The sequence below is a fragment of the Oreochromis niloticus genome, linkage group LG12 (assembly GCF_001858045.2).
Source record: "Oreochromis niloticus isolate F11D_XX linkage group LG12, O_niloticus_UMD_NMBU, whole genome shotgun sequence".
Classification (NCBI taxonomy): domain Eukaryota; kingdom Metazoa; phylum Chordata; class Actinopteri; order Cichliformes; family Cichlidae; genus Oreochromis; species Oreochromis niloticus.
The window spans coordinates 13,199,964-13,219,707 of record NC_031977.2 but is presented as its reverse complement, the minus strand read 5'-3'; the positions used below and the strand labels follow the sequence as shown (position 1 = coordinate 13,219,707).

Here is a 19,744-nt window from a genome sequence, read left to right as displayed (position 1 = left end):
TTTTTATAAGTCATTAAAGTCATAAAAAAGTAACTTGGTACACAGATCATTACCTAACCTGTCAGGGTTAACTGCTCTCGGGAAATGAGGTCATTTACATAGTTTACAAGCTTAGCTTTCCCATAAGAGGCGTGACTTGATTGTAAACCCCAAAAAACGAAAAACAAAAGTGCAACAGAGGGTGATACTTTATTTGCAAAAGTGAAATATCACAAATGTAGTGTTTATAACCAGCTCCACTCCTGTGATAAAGCATTTATCACAAACAGACATTTGTGTCGCTCTTTCTCGTTGCGATGAGGCTACAGTCACACTTTACAAACATCAAGCCAAAGTTCTGAACCTGGGCATCAAAAAAAGCATTTTTGTGACGAATATAGGAAAAAGCTCTCCCATAAAACACCCAAAAAGCAACAAACACACTTTAAAGACACTCAATTAGTCAAAAATGTCAAAACCTTAACCTTGTTAACTCACACATGACATTACTACACTGGTGCTGCAGTAAGAGACAAGCGATCAAAGATAAATGCAGTAATTCAAAAGCAAACAGCGCCCCCTCTGTTGAGTGTGGGTACACTTGCACAGGTGTGATTATGCACAGGATTTTTTTTTTTTTAATTTTAATTTATTTGATGCCAGGTGATCAAAACAGACGCTCTCCTTAACTACAGCTGTAGGTAAACACTACAGCATAATTACAGCGTGATTCTTTTTGGCAATGAAATACGGCTGAAGCCGACCGCAGCAGGGTGAAGTCTGAGCAGACATCCTGCATAGCAAACTGGGGGAGGACAGCTCAAATTAATCGACCAAGAAATGCAAAGTCAATGTAATAAAGCACTTGGTATAATGTGTATAATACAGGTCGGGAAATAAGAGAGATAACAAGTTCATTTGGATGCTGCGGTAATCCACTCAGTTCCCAGCACTGCTGCTGAAATGTTACTGGCCTTTTTCTTTTGCCTGTCTAGTTTCATTTAATCATAATACCACTATTAAAAATCCAATCTGTCACGGCTGGAGCTGTGTATGAAGTAGCAACCTGTATGAAAAAAGTAGGAAATCTGTCACAAATCATGTTTTATCAGTGGAGATCATCCACACATGACACCTGGAAGCAAAGACAGCTGTGCTTCCCTCGTCATTTAAAAAATGCTATGGTGATGGCAAAGCAAAGATACATGTACTAAATAGAGCATAAAAAAACTAAATACAAGCGCATACACATATGACCAGGAGGGTTTGATATTTCCCTTTTCAAGATACCACTACTACACAAACTGTGGCTCATTATATGCCCAGAACTCTCCTGAATCTTTTGTTAATTGTTGCTTAAGCTGGTGTTTTATAATATTTAAAAATGCCTTTAGTTAGGGCCAGTAAGAAATGAGTAAATTGAAATTTATACAAAGTTTGGTTATTTTTGACACTGCCAGTAAAATCAAATCAATTGAGCTAAAAATCATTTTAAAAATTCTTGATGTATCTCATGAATGTGCAGCTGCAGGTAGGACTTGCAGGATCATCCTCGCTGAGTTCGAGGTTTCGGGCTGAAGGGACATTTAAAAAAATCCGTCAGGAAGCGCTGAATAGGAACAACTCTCAAAAACTCTTGACACGTGCTGATAAATCTGGGTTACATGATACAAGAACTGTGGTCAACAGTGTGTGGCAGGGAGCTTAGCTGAGGCTGAGTGAAACGCTGGCTTATTTTTGGTGGCTGATGGGACGGTTGTAGTGGAGAACGATCACACCGATCAGCCTCTGAGGATGCTGTGGTTACAGACCTGCAGCAGACAGAAACACACTTTGTAAATGAGAACTCAAAACCCTTTTTAATTGTTGTAGCCGAGCGCACACATTCACACAGCTAACACACTCTGATGGATACGTCAGGGGCAACTCGGGGTTTAGTATCTCGGCCAAGGATACTTCAGCATGTGGACCGGAGGAGTCGGGGATCAATCCACCGACCGGTAGACGACCTGCTCCACCACCAGATCTTCAGCCACAGAACTCTGTTCAAACAGTGTGGATTACAGTGCAAATACAGGACACAGTGGGTTCAGACATCTAAATGCCATTGTAAGCAAATCAAGTCTAAATTAGTGACTGACTCTCCTGCAAAAGCCATTTCTCAGGTCAATGAGGTAAAATTAACTCTATGATTTTTAGTATCATTTAAAATGTAAATGGTTACATAAAAAGCACACCTTGCATGAGCTAAAATGTAGCCTGAAAGTACTAGCGGTAGGCTAATATATGCTTTGAAATGTCAAAAACACAAAAGGAGATGGTTGTAGCCTCTTCAAGCACTCCCATTGTGTGGATCTCATCATTTTGCAGCTTTCTGTAAAAGGACAATCATGAAAAGGCAGTTCTTCCTTAAAAAAATAAATTGAAATGGCAGCAAAACAAAATCATGGCCGTAAAAATGCCAATATGCTGCCCCGCACAATGAATGTGTCTCCGGCCAGCCATCCGTGTGGTAATTAATGAAAAGCAGGCCAGCATTGCACCTAATGTGTAGCCACAGTGACAGTGAGGAGGATTCAATAGACATAGATCAGCAAAGGTGCAGATCGCCTGCACTCCAACTACGATGTGCACAAAGGATCTCTTATGTCCCGCACGCATTACTCTTAGTTCATATCCCGACTCCACTGGGCCAGTAGGGTTACGGCTCTCCAGGGACCAGAGAAAGATTACTGTGCTCACTCTCTCACACTGAATCCATTCACTGGAATTACCACATCGACTCAGCTGCACTTGCACATGCAGTACAGAACACACACACACACACACACACACACACACACACACACACACACACACACACACACACACACACACACACACACACAGTGGAACTTCTTACCATTTAGAAGTATCAGATGTGGTCATTTGTCTTCAGTGAGAAGGACAAGAACACAGGCTAGAGAAGAAAAACAAAACACATCAGAGTCAGCCCACATGGCTATTTGTGACCTGCACAATGTGCACAACACACTGCTTATGTAATCTGTTACCTTATGATCTCCCATACAGACATTAGGACCCACTGTGTTGTAAACAACACTCTTCTCACCATTGTCTCTCTGAAAAGAAGAATGAACTTGAAGATCATTTATATGTAGACATAACAAACAGATTCTTCTTAAATTATATTAAGTTAAATTTTGAGTATCACATTTTTGTGGGCTGGATTATGTTCATAGTGGATTTACATCACATTACATATTAAAGGTTATACAGTATGTGTGCATGAATGTAAAACCGTGTCCAGGTAAATACTTTTTTAAAATGGCAGTGTGTGAGTGAAGTGTCATGTAGTATTAAAAAAATTGACCCTCTCTGACTTCCTCTGTGTCCTCTAACACCCTGTGTGCTGATTTATTTGTAAAAGTCTTAATTTTCTAGAAAAATCAGAAGAAAGTGAGGTCCATGCTGTGCTTGCATGCTGTGCCAACGTCTCCCACACAACACAGACCATCACAAACAAGACAAGAAAGAAAAGTATGCGAAGCCCGTTGTCTAATGACTTGTGATTGACAACTTCTTATGCAATGAACATGCAGTTTTACACCACAGATAATCCTCAATTTCAAAATATGATCCAGAACAATCCCAAATACTCAGCAGGACTTTTACAGACTTTGGCTCACAGACTTCTACAGGAAAAGAAGTCTTTTTGCAACCACAGCTATCACCATCTGTTAGCTAACATTAGCTTTCCTGCAAAAACAGACAAACTGCAAGCTACATATTGTAGCGAAACACTATCTTAAATAGATAATGCTAGCTAATTTATTTAAACCCCTAGAGCTGCTCTGGCTGGTAAATTAACCCGTCACTATTAGCAAAGGTTTACAAACTAACCAGAGTCAGAGTCATGCAGCACAATTGGTTAACCTTAAAATGCTGTGAACTAATGTTATTGCTAGAAACACATTTGTTGTGGATATGCTGGTTGGCTAGCTTGCTAAAGAGCTTCCTTAACACGTCATGCTAACTCACATATTACATCAAATTGTGTTCATGTTTGTCATCAAGAAATGATGTGATGCTACAAATCAAAGCTGTATAACTAACATGGCAGAAGTAGCATGGATCTGCTACTGGGTGCTTTCTGATCCTATCTGAAAACAAATATACTTTTAGTTAAATATAACCCTTTAATAATCTCTGTGTGTAGTATTATCAATTAGCAGAGATTATATCTGAGATTGTGTGGATGTAAAATGACAAACAACAAGCGTGACAAAGACTCACCCTGTGGATTAAATCTTGGGCCGTATGTGACATAAGGATGCGATCACACCAGGCAGGACAGCGAGTGTTCATGTACTGAGTTGGTTTAGCATGCTCTTCACTGTATGGGTAGCTGAGCACAACACAAGAGGGGAAAAAAATCTTAAAGCATGAAAAGTAAATGGCAGAATTTTGCAGCAAGTAGCAGAGTTACAGGTCGTACCTTGGTGGAAACATGATGTCCTCTTCCCTAATAACATCATGGAAGGCTGCCACTTCTTTGTCATATTTCAAAAGCTGAGGGACAGAAGCCATTATGGTTACAAATGACTACAAACGTCAGCACATGAAAAACAAGCATGATGTGAGCGAGTGCAGATTTAACATGGGGGATAATTTGGGTTACTACTACTAATGTTTCTCCCTTTTTGTGTTTACTGCGCTGTCATTTCTATGAAGTATTCCTCCTGATGGAATCTAATCTAAAATCTGTGAAGACAGGTCAAACTAAGTTTCCCCTGAGTTTCTCAGTAGTGCAACTGATGATATCTTTATGGGTGAAAGGTGAGATTGTGTTCTTACTGCTCTGCCATTGTCCTCTCTGAAAACCGCCTGGTGCAGGTAGGCGAAAAGCTTCTCCTCAATTCGAAGCAGAACCTAGAGGTGAAAAGGAGACAGAGAAAGTTACGTTTGAAGCAGATTATTCTGGCCTTTTTTTTTAAACGAGATTCTCTTGTTCCAGTCACCTGGTGGTCGTTATCCTTTTCTTCATATATGATTCTCTGCACTTCGTTACTGCTGTCCTTCTTCACCGTCTGCACATCGGCAGCAGTGGACAAATCCTGGTCAAAAAACACAAACGACAGAGAGGGTTTATGTCAAAATTCCAGACTGGTACATGATTGCATCACTTGAACTTTGGGAAAAATGAAAGCTCTTGCATACCTGGACCAGACTAAGTGTATCCAGACGGAAGTTGAAATCTCCAAACAAAAAGAAAGGCAGCACAGTTTGCCGACTGTCTGATATCCTGGAAAAATAAAAATACTACCTTAAGTCATCACACAGGGTTTTAATTCTTAATCCAAATGTACTTTGTATGTGTGGAAATTCTCATACATGTTTCTCTTGATTCTGTTAAAATGCTAATTCACTGGATAAGAGGAGCTACATGATAGCAGATTTTGAATATTATGTTTTCACACAGTAGCGTGCAGCTGCTAATCTCACCTGCTGATGACATATCTGAGAGCGTTATTGCGGTTGGCTGAGTAAATGGAAGGACTGGAGTTGCAGGCAATGAGGTTAGAGGCATCATGGAACAGGTGGACATTTACCAGGTCTAGACCTCTGTGAAAACACCCCCCGACACACACAGGCAAAAGAGGGTGAGTTGTGGCAGATGGAGGGAGAAAAACACGAAACGATCCGATAACTCCAAAGCCTGACATCAGATAGGTGTGTATGTGAGTTTGTATGCCAATAACAGGTGTCATTTACAGGAGCTTTCTTATCAGTGAGCACACTTGGGTTAATGTTCAGTCTACAAACAAGTGCAGTTCGCTGGCTCCTTTTCTTAGGCTGTCACCAGAAAGCAATTAATGAGCATCTCACAAATGAGCTGTGTTGACTCACAGTATGATGCTGTGGTACATTAGATTTTGAGCTCCTGTTGTTCCAGTCCCAAGGTAACAACACAGCAGAGCAAATACTGACTGCTACTACGAAATTAAAACCCTGCCCACCATCCTGCTGAGTCTCAGCTCCCAACAGAGCACCACATTACATTAATTATTTATATTCTGTGAGTTTAACCAGTGAAGTAAAGAGGACATTTGTGTCAAAACACAACCCAGAAGATATTAATAACTGGATGATAAGAAACCACAAGGTCATCGGAGCAGCTGAATGTGAGCCTCACTGTTTGTTTTATATCAGCGTTGATAGATCAAAGTAGGTTTTAAATGTCCTCTTAGATGTTTACTGAGTAAAATTTTATTTGCTTGTCTTCGAGGAACTACAATATTTGACCTTCAGTTTACTGAGGGATGCCGAAGCATGCTTTAAAAACAAGTATGACATAGTGGCTAACAGTTGCTTTAACTCCAGCAGTTATGGTTCCATATTATAGGAGCTTAAACATACTGATACCAAATACTGTAAAAGATGGACAAAGCCAATGTGGACATACCAAATATGATTTAATAACATTGTTTTTAATTATTATCAAAGGTTAGGTACTATCAGTGAAATGTATACCCAGCCCTCTGATGTGATGTCTTATCTGAACATTGACCCATGGGACATTTTTTTATTTATTTAACTTTGACAGTCAGTCAAGGACTTTGGGCTCATAACAATCTTCTACGCTGCTTTTCCGATCTTTTAAAAACAGGCTACATATTTGTTCCCAAGGGTGCTGTTTTTATTGTAAACGTATTTTTCCAAAAAGTCACCAAACAGCCACACATGAAAGTGTGTTCAACCCTGCTGGTGCATCACGGCGAAGGTGAATGTTTGTTACGTACTGGTTGTGTATAATCCAGCGGGTCCTCATGAAGCCCTTTCTGGACCACTTGAACTGCAACACAGGAAAAACTGGAGTGAGTCACTAAACAGCAGTGAGCTGTGTCTTTAAAGGGCTAAATTGATAATTATTGATTCTTGCACATAATTTGTCTCATCACCCTGTCAGAGCAGGCAGACGGCCCCCCAAAAGCCCCAGTAGACTCATTTGTCCCAACATCTCCTTTGGCCCATGTTTGCCCCTCCCGACAGGCATACCCAGATGCACAGTCATGCATACATACTCACATCAGGCCAGAAATTCTTTGGGAATTTTTCTTTCTCCACGGTGGTGACCCTGTCCAGAGAGCCCATATACCTGTTCTTCTCCAGCACTGCTTTAAAATTCTTAACTGTGAGAGGCAGAGCCAAGGAGGTGACATGTAAAAGAGTGAGAAAACATGCAAACAGCAATCAATAAACTGGTGTTAACCTCATCAGAGCGGCATACATGATGAGCAAATCTATAAGCGGGCCATTAGACTGTGTTCGGCGAACAACAATCGTTTCGGGCCACGCAGCGAGTGGCAGCTTCGGGATGTTTATGGTCCTTCCATAAGCTTTTCTGAGGAGCTTTTTCACGTCTAACGTGACTGGACTATGCAACAGCAAAATAGCCGCTCCACTTTAAATTCGAGTTCTTTGCAAATAGGAGAAGTAGCCTTCAAACTGCCAGCACAGTTTGCCAGAGAAATGTCCAACAATTAAACACCGACAAGGATTTTGCAACAGCACAACCGACAGCACCAAAGGCGGGAGGATTCTATCAAAACAATGCATTGAGTAATAACCATTGGTGCGTTCCAAGACTTTCTGTTTGGAAAAGAAACTAAATTTAGCACAACATGATGAATGATGAAATAGGAAATCTATGTAAGCGTTGTGGGTTTTTTTTACCATGAAAGTCATACTGTTGTATATTTTTCAGTGTCTTGTGGATGAAGTACATGCTCCCCAAAGCCTGTAAATAGAAAAGATATAGCAGTTACAATCAGTTTCAGGTAAACCACTTCAAAAAAATGATAGTGAAACTGGACTTTTAATCATTCTGCAGATGCTTTTGGTTTCATTGATCCTCTTAAAAGAAAGCAAGAACACATGGTATGCTTTGTGCACTGGAAATGTATGACACAGTGCATTGTTACTGTCCAAAAAGATGGCAAACTTTAAGTAATAAACTCTTTCCGAGGGGACGTATAACTGCACAGCACATCCACGCGCTGCTTCTGAGACACGCACACTTCAGTACCCAATCATCCCTGACGTGGGGCTGACAATTTTTAATGTACTAACTGCCTGCTCCACTGATCTGATTAATCGCAGCCGGTGAAATCAATAAAGACAGAAAATTAAAACCATTTAAAAGGTATTAAGCAGTGAGCCCACTGTCTGCCAACACCGCTGCTGCAAACTGGGAGCTGAAGAAAAATCAGCCGGCACTCAAGAGGGCTCAGGGCGTGACAGACCGCCGTGACAGACACCCCCCCAAACACACACACACAAATCCAGCCGCTACATGAGAAATTTCTCCCTGAAGAATTCATTTATCTTCAGTGCCAAAATTGTCCACAATAAATAAAATTAGATATATCTCTGTGTTTGACTCCAGCGAACTGCAGTCGGTGACCAACTTGTCTGAATGAAGATTTAAGCAACGAGTTATTTAACTGAGTCTGAAATTCTCTTTAACTTGTATTTAAAGCCTGTTGTAGACTCAGGAAGGAAGTGAGTCCCCACTGAAGTTATGATGGCACTTTTTTCACAAAATTGGGGCATTAGAAGTGTACTCTAACAAGTCATAAAACATCAGATGGCCAACACTCTTCGCTTTGTTTATGCTGGATTAGTAACAATGTTATATACTGGAAAGTATGTGCACACACGTCGGCACACACAGAGGCACATTTCCCTCCTCGTTTTCCTCCACATACTCTGCCAAACACCTATCTTCATCAATCAGGTTTGTGCACAGTTTAATAAAAAAATATTGACTTACAAGTGATTTTTTATCAAAACACCATTTGTACTGGGAATTCATGCAAGTCTGCCCCCTCTGCTTCTGCAACCTCTCTGAAAAGAGAACCCACCACCCCTCCCCAAACTCTCTCATGGCCGTATAACTGATGATCGCAGCCAAGGGGAAACAAATTGAAAATCAATACGGGTGGCACCGACGAAATGAGAATGAGGCATTAGGTGGGGTGGGGTGGCTGCAACCCTCTCAGGGCAAACAGCGGAGGGTGCAAACACTCAAGTGCAGAGGAAACTTAGTCCCGGCTGTCTTCTGCCCCCCCAGCACACTTTATTTATTGTGTACAAATAGGCTGGGATCAATAGTTTTAATCTAGAGTTAAATGTATTGACTTTGGCCTGTCTCTACTCTCACCTGGCCATTGAGTTTCCCCTTTTTTACTTCACGCACCTTCAGTCTACAGATGCAGCCATTGACCCCTACTGTCAAACGTTCAGTGTGAGGGTATCACCTGGGAGGAGTGTGGGTTAATACTTTAAAAAACACTCGACCGTGCAAAAGTCTTGAGCTGACTGTCCTTTCTTTCTATTTTGCTAAGAAAGTGGGAAAAAGGCACCGCGATTTATTGAAAAATGTGCAAGCATGCATGGAAAAAACAGAGGTTGAACTATTCAAACAGCTTGAAAGTGAATATTTGGTGTGAGCACAAGCTTAGGTAGTTTTCAGGAATAGTTTTTCAGGCTTCTTGGAGGACACTCAAAGCTCTTCTCTGGATGTTGGCTGCCTTTTGTTTTGGTCTCTGTCAAGATGATCTCACACATCTTCAATTATGCTGAAGCCCAAAATCTGTCCAACACCACTGGCCAAAATGCAGTTCCAGATCTTGACAAAGCCTCCCCCTGGTTTACATGCAGTAGACACTCAATGTTGTTCCTCTCTCCTGACCTCCTCTGTACATACTGACATATCCATCTGAAGCAAGGTAAGGTCTTTATCTTACAATATATGAGCTTTGAGGCAACTTTCATTGTGATTTAGTGTTGTATAAATAACATTAATTGATTTGACTGCTTGATGCTGTTGATCTGCTGTATATAGATTTTTTGCCTGACTCTTCCACTTGTTCAGTTTCCTCTCTACACAGTATGCCGAGACATGTTTCGGCTCATAGCTTTTTCGGAATCAACTTGTTGATACAAAAATAGAAACAAATAGTATGCTTTTGCAACAGACTGCTAGTAACAAAGTGCCTAAAGTTACAATTTAAAACTGGTTCTTTGCTAAGCTGTCTGTTATGTGTTGACATAAGACGGGCTTATCCCTTGAATTTCATTGCTTTTTAAAATCTTGAATGATTCATAGGTCACTGTTAAGAAGCTTAACAAACATTGCCCTGAAAATGATCAGGTTCAAGGACTGGCCTGAAAATGAGAAAAAAGCAGCCAGTGACTAAAGAAAAACTTTAAAAGCTCTTCGGAAAACCTGGAGAACTATTGCTCAAACAACTTTTAAAAAATTACAAGAAAGTCTGGTTCCTTGAAAGCGAAATAAAAAATGAGGGGTGAGTCACAACTTTTGCACTTCCAGCTAGGGGCAAAATTTCTAGGAAACTAATACTGCTGAACCAGTTAAAAGCTACTATGAACTTTAAGAAATCATTTTAATATCTTTCTAAGAAAGATATTAAAAGCTTGTTTGTATTACATGAGGACAATAAAAAAAAGGTGCATACAGAAAACGTCTTTCATAAAAGGTGTGGACAATGAGGCTTAATCTGTGACTGAACAGCATTCCAACAAAAGACCAAGGATTCAGCTCCTGACATTAAGAAATGCAGGGAGCAGCATGAGATTTAACAGACCTGTCTTTAAGAGCACCTCCTCTCCCTGTGCTCATATTGTGCAACAGCTTTAGTGCTGTTTTGTGCTTCATCTTTGAGATCAATGTCACTTACACAAGGCTGTTGTTTTGCACATTTAACATTGTGCAGTGAACTGAAAACTGACTCCAGCTAAGAAGTACTACTAGAGTATGTTCAGATTTCAGCAGATTTTATTTGTAGTGTTCTGGTCTTTAACACGATGATCAGAATATCAGTTAGACTCAGAGAAAAGTCTGTTTGGGCAGTCTGTGGCAATCACAATTTATTGTGGTATATTGTATACAATTACAACTAAATATCAACAGAATTTAGATGACTTCACGTGACTTTTATCATTTTCATTTTGAAGACAACCTGATGAAAAGTGTGCAATAGTCAAATTGTGGGGCGGCACAGTGTGGAGCTTGTATAATTTCCCCTGAGTGGGTTCTCTCCAAAAACATACATGCTAGGTTAACTGATCTGTCTCCGTGTATTACCCCTGGAACCCCATCCTCGGGGTACCCCACAGTCGGGATAGGCTCCAGAACATCCACCACAATGAACTGGATAAAAAAACTAGATGGATGGGCTCACAATGTGTTTTATATCAAGACTTAAAATGAATACTGGCATGTGCCCAGGATAAGCTTTGTTTGTTTGGTTGGTTGTTTTTTTGTTTGTTTTTTTTACAAAAACTTCTTTAAATTTTAGTACAACATTAAATATATAGTAAAGTATTTTTGGAGTTATCCTAAAAACTGTAATGTAAAAATAATGTAATTCAATACTGAGACTGTGTCGCGTCACTCAGAAACTTCTGATTTTCCCCAGCAGAGTGCATTGACTGCATCCAGTTATCATTGTGCAGTAACATGTAAGAGAACTCCATCTAGTGGAAACACACAGCAACTACTCTGTATGAGTTGAGTTTCTTACCGTGAAGGTATCTTCTACTTTGAACTGGTTGTCCACATAAATGCAAGACCTGTCAAAGTCTTTCATTTCTTCACTGGACTCGAGGGTCCTGGTAACAGCAGAGCAAAGAAGTATGATCACTGCAATGGAGGTTTCTTTGTATACAGACCTAACAATCTAAGAGTCTTCTGACTATAACTATATAACCATCAATTAATGGTATATTTTTAAAAAAAAGATGTAATGGCTTGACTGGTTCTCACTTCTCAAATGATACCAAACTGTGGATGGTTTTGATTTTTTTGACACATTATAAGGAACTGTTTAATTGACAACAATGAGTCAATGAAAATGGCAAAATTCATTATAATCAGCATATTAATCCTACCAGAAGAAGTCTTCTGCATGGCCCATGTTTAACATGTAGTCCTTTCCTCCCACCTCCTGGAAGTGCAGGGCAATGAACTGTGGCTTGTAGCTCTGGATAGTCTGTTATAAAGCAAAGCAAACACTCTCAGTGCAATGTATATGCTTACACTAAAGAGCACTGAGGCGTGTAGAAGGTCAATAATGATTGTTACAGGATGAAGGCAACTGTCCTTTAGAGTCAGGCTGGTAATGCTATCAGTTTAAGTACTGGATTGCACCAATGACATACATGCATGCACACGGCTGAGTTGTGGTTCCTTCCGTAAATTTGTGTAACCACATCAGACTGACTTCATGAAAAGATCATGTCTCTCATATCTCTTCTTGCCTATCCCTCCTCATCTGCTTTACATCATCATCCTCACATGTTGCTGCTTTTGAAGGATGTCATTTCTTTACATAAAACCTTTTTAAAACACTAGCATTTTCCACAAAATGTTCCTGAAAATGTTTCATAATATAATCCAGTTTAAAAAATTAAGGATTTCTCTCCAGGGAAGACTCTTAATTTGAAATACAAGACACATAAAGTATGTCCAATGTGTGGACAATGCAAATTAATCAGCACATCTTAAATATCTGACCTTTCAATTTGTCTTTTTAAAGAGCATATGCTTTAGTGATGTTTGAATTTCAACACTACATCCATGAAGGGAGGCCAGGTGAAAGTTTACTGTTGCTGACTATCTGTGTTAGTCCTTCTGCAGATATGTTATCAGTAATTACAACTGTATAATAGGACAGTGGCCAGAACCAACACAGGTTTCGCTTCCTAGAAGTGGCCATACCCTCCTAAAACCCCCCAGATATATCACATTCTGAAAACTGTGATATTATTATTGCAACACGCAGAGGCTCAAGCTTACCTTGTACAGTTGTTTTAACCATTCACTCTGAATTTCACCGACCTATGAAATGTAAACACAAACAAACAAACATATAATTTGGGCACAGATTAACACAATTTTTTCAGTAAATCTAGAAATCAGAATTTTTTTCATAGGGTATTTATTTGTAGGTGCCAAAAATAGATAATATTTACTTTCCCGTTTTAATCTATGATAACATGATGTCCCTATTTAAATTTCACAGATCGTGAGGCTAAAGGCAGCAGAGGATAACCAATTTGCAGCGAAGAAGAAGAAACTCATAACACTGACACCACAATAGATACTTAATTTATGTTTTTTCCTTTCAAATGTTATTTTCTCCCTCACTTGCACAGATATAATCATATATAACTGCTATTGCAATGTCTCAATTATCACAGAATCACAGTGCCATGATAGCAGTATTATTGTGGACAACGTAGTTTGATATCATCATTTTTTGAATTGCTCCATGATTACCATACCCACTAATTAATACATTTTAAAGATATTAAATGTTGCTTTATATCATAAGTAGACCAAATTAAAGAAACAGGGTTAGTCTAATCTTCAACTATTTAAAATGTTCAAAGCTAAAGGACTAAAAATATTGCAATCACAGTAAAATAAATAACACTCTCTCTCAGTTTTGACGTTTTACTAGTACATAATAAAAATAGTTAGCAGGTTCAAAGATTATTTAAATACCATCCCCTATAGACAACTGCACATTACATATTACACTGTGGAATTATTTATTTAACAAAAAACGAAAGCAAAATGCAGAACGAGTGTGTGAGAAACCAAGTAGATATCTGGTAAGAGCACGTTTAGCAGAAGTAACTTAATATAATCATTATCATGACTTTATCAGTCTCTCACGTCATTTTGGAGATTTGCTGCTTTGCTTGGGATCATTGTCCTGCGGCATGACCCAGTCTGGGCTGTCAGACAGATGGCCTCACATTTGACTGTAGAATACTTTTGCATACAGTAGAGTTAATGGCTCAATGAATGAAGGCCCAAACGACCTCTTTCTGCAAAAGAATCCCAAATCATCATCCCTCCACCGCCGTGCATGACAACTTGTATGAGCTCTTTGCTGATACGCTGTGTTTGGTTATTGTCAAATGCAGCGCTGTGGATGGCGAAACATCTTCATTTTGCTCTGGTCTTTCTTAAGGACATTGGTCAAGAAATCTTGTGGTTTGATGAGATGCAAATTTGCAAACCAAAGCTGTGCTGCTAACTGAGGCTTGTAGAATCTGAAACTGTCAAACTGTCTGTCTTTGTTAACATATATCAGAACATCTTCCTTTACAAGGTCCTCACACTTGCTGATGATCAGTTAATCAAGTACATTTATTCAGCAGCACCTGGCAGCTACTTACCTCCTGCTATGGAAGCAGTAGGGGTGTACTTAATTTTAAATACACTGCTTTACAATTTGCAGTCAAGAAAATTTCACAGACCTCTGTTAGAGTTAACTAATTATTTATTTTATAAAATTATTTATTCTTTATTTTACTGCTATGTATGACTCTAACAGGACACTTGGTTCACAATAGCTTATATTTCATGTGCCAGATTAGTCGTACAGTCCTTGGCCTGATCTATCTGGCATTGAGGGGCATCACATTCTACTATCCAGCTTTAAATATATATGCTTTAAAACATTGTTTCTTTTTAAATCCCATTGACTTAATGTTGCAAATGCTCATTTCATCGTCCTATGAAAAAACAATTATGACTGAAAGATTGCAATTATTGATAAAATATGACACTGAGTGAAAGAAAGAAAGATATATGAACAATCTCTCTAGGGGACAACAGAAGTCCCCTACAGAGAAATGCATGGAAACATGCACAGAGCTACAAGTGCAAGTTAAAGTAAAAAAAATAATAATAAGTGACTAGTAAATGTGACAGAAATTGTCAAATATTTTTTAAATGCTTAAGAGTTACAAAACTTGCAGCTTCAAGTATTCCACCAAATTCTTACATGGAGTCCACAAATGAAGATCAAATGATGATTTATTTTTGCTCACTTATGCTGCCCAACAGAAGGGACATAGAAGTAGCAACCTTTGATAGATGCAAAACAAAGAAAAGCTTCTGTATTTAAAATTGCACTGCCATACCAGCTAATGGATAATCAGCTCAAATGGAAGTCAGGAAGTCATCTCAAACTCTGAGCAGGTTAACATAAACATTAGGGATTTCCTGGAAACATTATCCTGCACCATGTACAAGTACAGCTGCACCTGTTGCAGTCCAGCCAACATCAGCTTGTCATCTATGAAGGTCTGTGTCTTTTTTCATAGACAGTTGATATTCAGGTTTAATAGTAAAATGTTACTCAAAAAAGTCAGCAGATAAGCCTTATACACAGCTAAAGAAGCCAAACAGGTTCGGTGCTTCCAGGTTTAGAAAAGCAGGCATATTTTAGATGCTACATGTGAGTTGCTGTACCCCGACAATACTGATCCACCCATCTGATCAAATAAAAATCTGCTTTCATCCCATGATTTTGTTGTTGTTGTTTAAGGTCGTGTTTTGTTAACTTGTATACCTAGTAGCTGGTATTACCAGGTAAAACAGTTGTTTCTTTTGCCAGAATCTTCACTCTCGTAGTTCATCAATTAATACCAACTTTCATCATGTAGTTTCTTAGAGTGACACTATTGGATTTACAGCCCAGAGTAGGCGCAGAATAATATGCGGTCTCCTGCAAGGCCAGGTTTTTTTCCAAGCACCTGAGAAATGACTTTGCATACTGCATTTGCATGCCAGTGATGACAGCAACTCAGCCATTATGACCGAAAGGACTCCTCCCATGTCAGCCTTTCTCCAAACACTCTGTCCACCAGCTGTAATACATTCGCATTTAATTGACATACTTTTAATTTATACTTTCTATAGGGGTGACAACGTTAAAAATTGGATGAGGCAAACTTACAACAACCAATTGGACACTTAATTTTTTTCTTTCTGACCAGAACAATAAGCAAACTGTCAGACAGCAGGCATAGTAGACGTTAAACTCTTTTCTTTGTCTACTGTTGTAATCCGCACTGCAGCACTTGTGTGAAGCTGTGGTCTTTTTAAATGTGCTATAGAAATAAATTTTGATTGATTGATTGAATTCAACAGGCTGATTAAGTTGATTGGTGTTGTCACAGAGTGGTGACCACATCCTGTCCTATCCCAGCTGGGAATGACTGAAAATGAAGGCATTTGTTTTTATACAAGGAAAATATATAAATATGTATATATTTAGTCATTACACAAGCTCAGTAATAAACATGGTAGCCAAGAAGGCACTAAATATCGGTGAGAGTTTAATGTCTCTAACAGGACACTAAGCCAGCCCAGAACTGCAAAGGGAAAGGATTTACTCTGTCTTGTGCTGGAGGTCCTGCTCTCACCCAAAAGTTGGGTGAATAATTTAGGAGTGTTTGTTTATAGAAATGAGAGGGCTTAAGTAAGTAGAAAAGTTCAAGTCCACCGGGGAAGATATTCATCTGTTTACATATCTCCCACAATGGGACCTGACATGTTTTCATTGGAGCAAGGTCTGGCAACCGGAAACAGGTCCTGAGCCAAATTTCCATGAGTCTAAAAGCTCTCCTCCCTGCACTGTCTGAAAGTTAAGCAAAGCCGAGGTAAAACAGAGAAAGTGCTGGAACTCGTTGGAACAGTTAAATTACAGTTTAAATTATTTAATCTTGTGTTTAAAGAGGTGGTTTTACTGTATGTTTTTGAATACATGCAAAAAAGTGAGACTGGGCTGTAAAGTGCAACTTACATGGTGTTGCAGACTCACAGAGCTACCATGGCGTTCTAAATCTCTGATGTTTTATAAGGCTGCTATAAACTGAGTATTGAATACAAAACAAACACACTTTCCCAGTAGTGACATCATAAGCAGTGATTTTACACCTGGGATTGATGACAAGTAGTGTGGTTGCAATCTTCATTACCCTCATAGAGGATCTGGAGGACCCCTGCAAAGGCACAGCTACCTTTGCAGATTGACAGGATGCCAAGGATGGTAACTCAAATGAGTTAACATCCCTGGCAATAAATCACCGTCTGCGACTAAATCTGTTATAAACTTTATGTAACCTGCAATCCTCTATTAAACCTTTGCTGACCTTAGTTTACTTTGGAATGAGTTATGCCCAACACTCAATGCAACTTGATGTTTTGTTCTGTGCATTGCGCACTGCATTATGTATGCGTCTGTGTGTATGGAGATCATTAGGTTTGTACATGTGTGTGCACAGATGCTGAGCTGATCATTATCAAACAGCATCAAAAGTGGGTATGATTAAATAAGTTTATACTTCCTCCTGCTCCTTTTCCACCATGTAAATTGCGCGGTATGCTGTTGTTGGAGGTGTTTTTGTTTTTATTCTTTCTCAGTTACCTGTTTACACTGCACTTTTGTTGTTTATTTTATTTTTATCGGAAAAAAAGCAATTTGTTACTTCATGTTAACATGGCAACGGTTAAAGAGGTCTATTCACTATTTATTATCAGTATGAATATGTAATTTAATTGCAAGCATAACTGTAAACGGATAAAAATAAAAACACACTTCTGAATGACAACATTTAGTTGACCTGTGTGTTGTTATTTTTCATGTCTGGGTGTTGCAGACGGGTTCAGAAGGATTTGGTAAACGGTAAAAGGACTGTTTCTTATAGGACTGGTAGATATAACTACTTTATCAGAGCACTTCACGCAGCTTCCCTCATTAAGAAAAGCACGCTCTTTCTATCTAACATTCACACCCCGATGGATGTATCGGAGAGCAACTTGAGTTTAGCATCTTGCCAAGGATACTTGGCATGCAGACTAGAATTGAACCACCACCTTTCCGATTTGTAGGTGACCTGCTCTGCCGCCTGAGCTGCAGCCACCCCTTCCAGTCTGGCACGTGACGGGTCCAACAGGTAGCTTGTCTAATTATGAGTGAACTTTGACTGTTTCCTTTTAATTAACAGTATCTGCTGCTGACAGCTGATAAGGAAACATTGCTTGGTAACTTGAAAGCGTCGCATTACGAAGCAAATGTACGTGAATTACCGAAAAACCCCAACAACAAACAAAAAAAAACAACATAAAACACCAGAAGAGCTCAGCTCACTGCTTACATCCTTATACCTATGATGTAAGCTAGCAATGTAGCCGATTCAATGTTTAAAAAAACACTTGCCTCCTACCCTACACCCTCCTACCGGCTTACTTGAGCCTATTAGCGTTTATATAATCCTCTGACTGTACCTTAAGTATGGTGTGACTTTAATTGTGATGCCATTCTACTTACATTGTCAAAGAGCGAGCCGACGTTTGCGGTGACAAGCAGCACATCGGTGAACGTTTCCATGTTAACGACGCGAGCAGTCCCGAGGAAACTCCGTAGTAGCAGCAGCAGCGTCGCCAGTGATGCTCATGCAGGCCTGCGATCAACTCTGCAGGAGCTTACCGAGGCTTATAATGTGTGTGAGTATCTGAGAGAGAGTCTGAGTGGCGACTAGCAGCTATCCCTCAGTCTCACGGACGCCTTCCCGCTTCTGGTCCAACTCGTTTGCTGATAGCGGGCTTCGGTGTCGCACGGTTAACGTACCCCTGCAGAGAGGCGCTCGTCTTCATCATCGTCGTGGAGTCAGGGAGCAGGTAACAAGTTTGTGTAACTGCCCGCCCAGACGTGTGGATTTCCGCCTCCTCGGGGTTAATTGGACTAGTAGGTTCTTAGGAGGGCTTCTTAAGCAGCCTGGACTGGGCATCTGTTGCTGACAAACCCTCGAAGAGCCTTCTGCAAGCGGGCGGTGTTGCGTTATGAACTCTCGGCGCTCCGCCCATTTGCTCCGATCGCTGCTGGTTTGCTGTATTCCATACAATAAGTTTATCAGTGATAAGCCAACCATCACTCAATAATAAAATCACCTGGAGATAATCTCACAGCATTTGAATGTCACAGAAACCTTTACATACATACATGACTTGCTGTACTAAACAGCTAGCTTTTACTAACCGCAACCCCCCCTTAACCACACTGAGCATTACATTATTACAACAATGATTTGTGAGGTGTTATAACCTAACATGTAATTTATACACCACATAAAGTTGTTGTTGTTGAAAAAAAAAGGACTTTAAAGGATTTTAAACTCGCAAATCAGCGTACCACAGTCTCGTTGTCTAAAGACACAAAACAGGAAGTTAGTCATCTTCTCCCTGTGTAGCACTTCTTTTGGGGCAGGTTGCGTTTCTTCAGCGCACAATCAAATTATATAACAGGTACATCTTGCCTTAACCTCACTTCCCCTTAGCTGTATGATCAGTGATTATACCCTGCTGCTATCACCATTAACTACACTGTAATTTGCAGTCCTGTGCCAACAGATGCATGACTTCCACTTTAGTCATTTTTCTTTAGAAAAGCCCGCCTTCTCCAGTATCTTTTCATCACCACAGCAGCATAACAACATTTCCCCATCCTTAGTATCCAGTGGAGCCAGAAGCTATAAAAGACTTATTTGGAGTAGATAGATGTGTGCCATGCAGCAGGGGCTTGGACTCTGGCACTCCGTAATGTTGTTAGTGAGCTGCTCAACCAAGGCATGGGTTACACAACCGAAAGCCGCTCTCTGCTTCCTCTTTCTTCTCATCCTCCAAGCACTGTGTGCTTTATTTACCCGCATCAACAAATCCACTTGAAGCTATTGCAATCAAATGGTTTGGAAGGACGCCTCACTGAAAGGAGGAAGAAGTGGTTTATTGCAGCCGTGACAGCCATGGATTCTTGAATGAGGCAGTACAGTACACTGTGAAAGGTTTCAGACCTTGTGGTTGTTGTTCATCTCT

The 19,744-nt window shown here is 39.9% G+C and overlaps 1 protein-coding gene across 1 annotated transcript; it reads right to left on the bottom strand.

Moving 5' to 3' along the window:
• Positions 1 to 170: 170 nt before the first annotated feature.
• inpp5l (inositol polyphosphate-5-phosphatase L) lies at positions 171 to 18,770 on the bottom strand. The gene is made up of 16 exons (XM_003452622.4): positions 18,204 to 18,770; positions 12,866 to 12,907; positions 11,959 to 12,059; positions 11,592 to 11,679; positions 7,717 to 7,780; positions 7,069 to 7,172; positions 6,783 to 6,835; positions 5,485 to 5,604; positions 5,200 to 5,284; positions 5,001 to 5,096; positions 4,837 to 4,911; positions 4,478 to 4,551; positions 4,276 to 4,387; positions 3,033 to 3,101; positions 2,882 to 2,938; positions 171 to 1,790 (listed from the first exon to the last, which is right to left on the bottom strand). Exons 1-15 carry the CDS (start codon positions 18,261 to 18,263, stop codon positions 2,894 to 2,896), a joined length of 1,188 nt encoding a protein of 395 aa, XP_003452670.1. The 5' UTR covers positions 18,264 to 18,770; the 3' UTR covers positions 171 to 1,790; positions 2,882 to 2,893.
• Positions 18,771 to 19,744: the final 974 nt, after the last annotated feature.

What these genes read in the sequence shown, in the direction of transcription:
- inpp5l (XM_003452622.4), bottom strand. Translation starts at nt 18,263, where the DNA reads ATGGAAACGTTCACCGATGTGCTGCTTGTCACCGCAAACGTCGGCTCG. An exon ending in ACAACAGTATGACTTTCATG is followed by an intron (nt 7,173 to 7,716) that starts GTAAAAAAAACC and finishes TGCCTCTCACAG; the next exon opens with TTAAGAATTTTAAAGCAGTG. An exon ending in CGCTGGATTATACACAACCA is followed by an intron (nt 5,605 to 6,782) that starts GTACGTAACAAA and finishes GTGTTTTCACAG; the next exon opens with AGGTCTAGACCTGGTAAATG.